The 6868-nt window shown below is 57.1% G+C and overlaps 1 protein-coding gene across 1 annotated transcript; it reads left to right on the top strand.

The window, feature by feature from the left end:
• The first annotated feature begins 937 nt into the window (after window positions 1–937).
• SSTR5 (somatostatin receptor 5) lies at window positions 938–6114 on the top strand. Its single transcript, XM_006897503.1, has 3 exons — window positions 938–1034; window positions 1090–1281; window positions 4997–6114. The coding sequence occupies exons 1-3, from the start codon at window positions 938–940 to the stop codon at window positions 6112–6114; spliced, it is 1407 nt and encodes a 468-aa protein (XP_006897565.1).
• The last annotated feature ends 754 nt before the right edge of the window (window positions 6115–6868 follow it).

The raw sequence follows: 6868 nt of genomic DNA, 5'->3' as shown, positions 1-6868 counted from the left end.
AAGAAAACAAACAAAAAACCCCTAAAAACAAACAAGTCACCCCAACAATTAAAAAAAAAGTCCACTGTGGGGTCTGTGCAGAGTTGGGGGTCTGGGGCCACGTGTGAGAACATGTGTGAGATGGGGATGAGGACTTGAGCACAGGTCCAAGTCTGACTGGGGAGTGGACTGCACCAGTGCCATCTGCAGGTCCCCCCAGAACCACCTGCAGAAGACCCTCCACAGACACGGACTGACACAGCGCTGTGCCAACCAGTGGTCATCAGGGTGACTTGAGGGTGGTGCACGACTGGGCAGGGTCTCCTTTCCCTACACACGGAGATCAGGTTTTGGGGGTCACTATGAGTCTTAACAAAATCTAAAACGTCTAACAACGTGTGTGCATGGCGACTGGGGTGCTCTGTAATTTTCCCCTTCCTCTGCAGCTCCCCGCCTCCAAGGAGTTCTGGAGGCGCGGTGGTTAAAACTGCTCACCGAAAGGGCAGAGGTGGAACCCACCAGCTGCTCCGAGGAAGAAAGGCGTGGCGGGGGTGGGGGGCGTGGCTGTGAGTCAGGAACCGACTCCACAGATAAGAGCCACCTCCTGGAAACCCGCACCAGCGAGCTTGCGCCCCCTCCCGTGCCCGCTCCTCCGCTGGGGAGACGCGCTGGAGAGGGCAGAGGGTGGTGGCCTCGATCCACAGCCGCTCCCGGCTGCTGAGTGAGGCGGTGGGTGGGCCTGGCTTCCTCCGCGTCAACCCCCAAAAAAACCTTCCCGGGAGGAGGGCCCAGCTCAGCCCCTCCACTCGCAGTCTACAAGCCTGCTGAGCCCCCGTGGGGTCCCGGGTGTAGGAAGTTGGTCGCGGGGCTGTCACTGCTCCACGTCTGGTGCCCAGCGTCAGTGGGGAGCCCTGGAGCTCCCGCCCGCCGCTCCACCCCTCGCCCGCCCCCTGGCGAGATGTCCCCGCCCCGCGTCCCCGCCTTCCTACGGCTCCTGACCGCCTGGACGGCCTCGCGTGGACACCAGCTCTGGGGACAGGGGCGCTGCCGCCCAGGTGAGTCACCACCCTGAATTCCCGCTCCCTCCGCCCGCTCCCCCGCCCTCGCTAGGACCCCGGGGTGTCCACACTACACGCCCACCCCTTGTCTGCGATGCGTCCTCCTCCACCATCCCTACGGCCCCCACGAGCTCACCTGCTGCCCCCCCCGTGTTTCTCCACCCAGTCCCCTTCCCCATCTTTCCTGGCTTCCCTGTACCCGTACCCCACTTCTGTGTATGCCCAGTGTGGGCTCCTGCTCCAGGTGAGGAGGTAGCGGCAGGGGATGGCTCTCTCTGCCCACCGCACCCCATTCAGCCCCGCCTCCCCTTGGTGGGCGTTGTAGTGGGGCTCCTAGCTGGAGATCCGAGAGGGGCGACTGGAGGAGCTCTGGCGGGGCGCCGGGAGGTGGGGGTCTGCAGAATCAAGCCTGCTCCAGCAGAAAAGCTGATGGGGTCGGTTTCTGGTTGTCCCCTTGTCTGGTCAGGTAGCCAGCCCTGCCCTCTGGTACAGAACCGCCTCTCCAAGATTTCAGAGTTGAGAAACCCCACAGTCAGGATACCTGGACTCCCACCTACCAAGCCCAGGCCCTCCACATTTACACCTGCACATTGGCCAGGGGCCACACCTGCCCACCTACCTGATCCACTGTCCCATCAGCCCTTGGGGACAGGGAGGTCTCAGAAGTTGAACCAGCTATGAGGGTGTGCTGCTGAGCTTCCTGGGAAGAGCTCCCATTCATGGGGTACACCTGGGCAGAGGTGGTCAGTTATAGAGACTCAGTCTTCTAGAGACTGTCTGTCAATACATCAAAGGGCTCTCTGCCCTCTCCAGCCAGGCCAGCCTACCCCAGCCACAGGCTGCCTGAGGGGTGATGAGGACTCCCTCCTTCAACGCCTCTGGGACAGTCCCATTAAGACCAGATATCCCAGGATAGAAGGTGGGTGTCATCACCCCCACCTTCTGCAGGGGAGGAAGGGAATTGGGAGGCATGTTGGGGTCACAGTGACTGAGAGTGCAGCCAGGATGGGACCCTTGGATTATTCCAGAGCCCGTGCGCTGAGCCACTACATCCCCAAGGCCACTTTCGCCACCACAGGGCCAGGCCAGGCCGAGACTCAGGCTCCTGGACCCTGGTGTCAGAAGCTGGGCTGAGGGGCTCAGGGATCCATTACTGAGCACTTGCTTTGTGCAGGCAAGTCAGCAGGAAGGTACGGAGGGGAGAGCTGCCCCTGCCCAGCATCATGTGGGCAGCTTGGGAGGTGCAGCTGGTCACATGGTGGTTGGGCAAGAGGCTGACTTGGTCAGCTCCTTTCAGCGGGAGTCCATACCCAACTGTGAGGTGCACCATGGATTTCACGGGTCCCCCCTCTGCTGACTCCCCGCCCCTTCTGGCCCAGGGGACAGGACTGGGGCAATTTTCCTGAGAGTGTAATTTCAGTGACTAAGAAGATTGCTTCTGAATAATGGTTCTTGCGGAGTGATGTTCAGATGAGGCACTATTTTTGTTCCTCATCACTGTGAGGCTGGCCTGGGAGCTGGGGGATTGACAGGGATTGGGGGGCGGCAGTCTGTGCAGGGGCTCTGAGTCCTAGGGCACTGGGTGGGGCCTAGAAAGTGCCAGAGTCAGAAAATAATTGTGAGGACCACACACCTCATGAGCCCCAGGGCCCAAGGCAGGGGTGGTTTGAACACTAGAACCCCCTCTGTCACCCGTGGGGACCCAGGTACCCCAGCCCTCCAAGACTCCTGGAGCCCACCTGGGATGAACCCAATGCCCCTTCTCAGGTATTGATGTTTTTGGAGAGGGCTTAGTCCATAAAGCACTGCACACTTCGACAGAAGGGTATGAGTTTGAGTTTGGGCCACAAGATTCTGAGTTGAGTGTGGAGACATACCTCTAAGGATGTCCTCAGAGCCAGAGGCAGAGCCATCTTTAGACCTCGGCCCCTGCCCCTCTAGAGCTGCCTCTCCACTCCAGCAAGCTTCCATAGTGAGTTTAAATGTCTCTTTCCTGAAAGAGTGTGTAAGCGACGCATGTGCAGCAAGCACTGGACCTAGCCCAGGAGGCAGCTCCCTGCCCACTGCCTCACACCAGTCCTGGGGACCATGCTCCACGAGCACCGTATATCTGAACCCCCACAGCTAAGCATGGCACTTGCTGGATCGAGTAAACGAAGGCTCCAGACAGTTCCCACCTCTCTCCTCCAGCTGAGGAAGAGTGGTCAGGACAGGAGAACACAGAGGGGTACAGGGGGAGCCTCGACTTTGTCTTCAAACTGGAGCCATATCAAATCATCACCTCAACCTAAAAGGGTTTTGCCACCCGCCTAACAGGACATGGCATCCCAGTAAAGTGGCTCCATCCCTGGGAGCTCCAAACACAGCAAAACAAAGATGCTGCCTGCCCCATGCCTGTCCCATGCCAGCCTCATGCAGGCGAGCTCTGTCCTCAAGGTGGGCAGTGTTAGCTAACGGTCACTTTCCCTCCATCCTTTTCATGAAAGCTCGATGGCTTTCTTCTCTCTGATGAGCTTTGTCATCTCTTCTGGATTTCCTGGCTTTTTCTCTTTATAAGTATTCTTTAGAATTTTCTCCTTGTCCTTGAAGCTAAACAGGTTGACTACAGTGCTGGTATTTTTTTTTTTCTTTCTTCCTGTCGTGTTTGAATGTTTATAAAAGCAAATTGGTTTTCTTTTTCTTTCTTTCTTCTTAAAATTGTTTTTCTAATTTGCCACCACTCACACACATTTGGTTTCGTGCCATTAGTTACAAAGTCGTCAATATGACTGCATCTTCCCAGTCCTTTCCTGTGATTCTCATTTCCATTCATCCACCCAGCCTTCACTTTCCTTCATCTGTGCTTTCTCTCTGGGCAAATGCAGCCTGTTTTGTCTTTATACGGTTGATTGTTCTAAGAAGTGAGTGCCTCCCTGGTGTTATTAGTAATCTTAGAGATCTACATTGAGTCATAGGAGTGTTTATTCCAGTTTGAAAGAGTGATTAAGGGCGTCTCAGGTGTTCCACTAGGCTCTATATGTTGCTGTTTTCTTTCTAATTTATCATGGCTCTTTTCTGCTTCTTACCTCTTCACCACGTTCCCAAAGAATCTTCAATTCCTTTTCCTTTTCACCGATTCTCCCTTCAACTGTATCCATACAAGAGCTGATCCTAAGCTGGGTATCTTTTGTCCAGAAGGCTGTGGATTTGTTTGGGTTTGGGGTTTTTTTTGTTTCCTCTTCTCCACACTCAGGATTTGTGATTTTTAAAATTAGATTCCTTTTCATTTTAGTTCCCAGACAGAAGCCAAATTTATTTTGTTGCGTTTTCCTGCACGCTTATTTGAGCACTCTAGATGTCTTCAGACAGGTTTTAAGTATACTTGAAATCTTTTTATATTATCTGGAGTGAAGCCACCATCCACCGTCCTCTCTGTGAACCAGCCACATGTACAAATAAGATCACATTCTGAGGTTCTCGGTGAGTGCGTTTGACCACAGGAAGGTCCAGCACTCTCATAGTTCTGGAGAGGACCCCTGGAAGAGACCCCTAGAAGGGGCTGAGCAGGGGAAGGGTCAGCACTACATTCCCTCACAAGTGTGCTTCTGACCCTTCTGTGTTTGATGATTCTCAGACTCCTGGTCCACCTCCTACTCCGCTCACCTCTTTTTGTGGGGTCCTGGGAAGATGCAGGCCCTTGAGGTGGTGAGGGCCACAGCCAAGCAAGATAGCTGTCTAGGGAGCAAGTGGACAGGGCTGACCCTGAGGTGGCTGGATTCACAGGTGTCCACCACCCTACTCGCTGTCCCTTAGAGACTGATCCGCTGGTCGTCCCGGTTTGTTTTCCAAACAATTTGCTTAATGTGATTCCGGAAGAGGTGAGCATGACTAATCATATTTACCCTTCACTGGGGCCAGCTGGGCTGAGGCAGATCCCTGGCCACTCGGTCCTGCTAATCGCTCTTCTGTCCTCCCTGCAGCCACCACCCGCATGGAGCCTCTGTTCCCTACAGCCTCCACCTTTGGACCATGTGGCTGGAACATCTCCCTGGTGGCCCCTGCGGACGATGAGAATGAGACTCTGGTTAGACCAGTGGGATCCCCGGGGGCCCGAGCGGTCCTCGTCCCCGTGCTGTACCTGCTGGTGTGCGCTGTGGGGCTGGGTGGCAACGCGCTGGTCATCTACGTGGTCCTGCGTTACGCCAAGATGAAGACGGTCACCAACATCTACATCCTCAACCTGGCGGTGGCCGACGTCCTCTTCATGCTGGGTCTGCCCTTCCTGGCCACGCAGAACGCTGTGTCCTATTGGCCCTTCGGCTCTCTGCTTTGCCGCCTGGTCATGACGCTGGACGGCATCAACCAATTCACCAGCATCTTCTGCCTGACCGTCATGAGCGTGGACCGCTACCTGGCCGTGGTGCACCCCATCCGCTCCACCAAGTGGCGCCGGCCCCGCGTGGCGAAGCTCACCAGCGCAGCCGTGTGGACCTTCTCGTTGCTCATGTCGCTGCCCCTGGTGGTCTTCGCCGACATCCAGGAGGGCTGGGACACTTGCAACCTCAGCTGGCCGGAGCCCGTGGGGCTGTGGGGCGCCGTCTTCATCATCTACACCTCGGTGCTGGGCTTTTTCGGGCCGCTGCTTGTCATCTGCCTGTGCTACCTGCTCATCGTGGTCAAGGTGAAGGCCTCGCGCGTGCGCGTTGGCTGCACGCGGCGCAGGCGCTCCGAGCGCAAGGTGACGCGCATGGTGGTGGTGGTGGTGGTTGTGTTCGTGGGCTGCTGGCTGCCCTTCTTCATCGTCAACATCGTCAACCTGGCCTTCATCCTGCCCGAGGAGCCCGCGTCTGCAGGGGTCTACTTCTTCGTTGTCATCCTCTCTTACGCCAACAGCTGCGCCAACCCCATCCTGTACGGCTTCCTCTCCGACAACTTCCGCCAGAGCTTCCGGAAGGTTCTGTGCCTACGAAAGGGCTACGGGCCGGAGGACGCCGACGTCACGGAGCCCAGGCCGGACAAGAGCAGTCGCCTGCAGGAGGCCTCGCTGCCCGACCGCGGCCTCCAGGCCAACGGGCACATGCAGACCAGCACGCTGTGAGGGCCACGGCTTCCGGGGACGCACGGGGCACCTAGGGCCCCCCTGCGATGTTAGGACGGTGGGGTTGGCCAGTGGATGCCCAGCGGGAGCGGGGGTGCTGGAGGACGGGGGGCTCTGAGGTGGTGTGGTTGGCCGGGTAGAGCCATGCTGCCCCTGCCCCTCGGCCTGCTCTCATCATGGTCACACCCAGGTGGTGACCGTCAGGCCACACCCTCGTGCTTGCTGCATGCGTGCCTCCTTCAGACACAAAAGAGTGCCCCAATCTACTCAGATCCGTGCAGGGCATCTCTTCCCCCCTACCACCTGTTCACCATGGACTCTCCCAAGACCCTAGTGGCCACCTAGCTCCCTGCCAGGTCCTGTAACACAGACGTAAATGAGGCGGTGTAGTGGAGCGAAAGATCAAGATTCTAGAACATTCTGCCGGGCTCTCTCACCCTCCATCTGGGAAATGAAGGGGAGTGAAGAATAGGCAGGGGCCAGAGGATTATGGGGGAAGTAGCCAAGAAGAGGGAGGATGGAAGAACTGAGGTTGGGGAGGGGCTGCTGAGTGGAGGACTGAGTTTGGGGGGGGGGAGGAATGCAGATTGATTCTGAGACCAGGGAATGGGTCCCCTGAAGAGGAGCGCCCATTGAGGGCCTGGAACCACAAGCTTTTCTTCAGGGAGCGGGCAGGAAGAGAGCCGAGAAGTCCAGACAGCATTGCCGGAAGAGGGCTTCCAAGGTAGTAGCAAAGGGCATACTGGGAAGGTCA

The sequence above is a fragment of the Elephantulus edwardii genome, unplaced genomic scaffold (assembly GCF_000299155.1).
Source record: "Elephantulus edwardii isolate Elephantulus edwardi_28Jun2011 unplaced genomic scaffold, EleEdw1.0 scaffold00209, whole genome shotgun sequence".
NCBI lineage: Eukaryota > Metazoa > Chordata > Mammalia > Macroscelidea > Macroscelididae > Elephantulus > Elephantulus edwardii.
The sequence above is the reverse complement of the archived record's forward strand: the minus strand, read 5'-3'. Positions and strand labels throughout refer to the sequence as shown.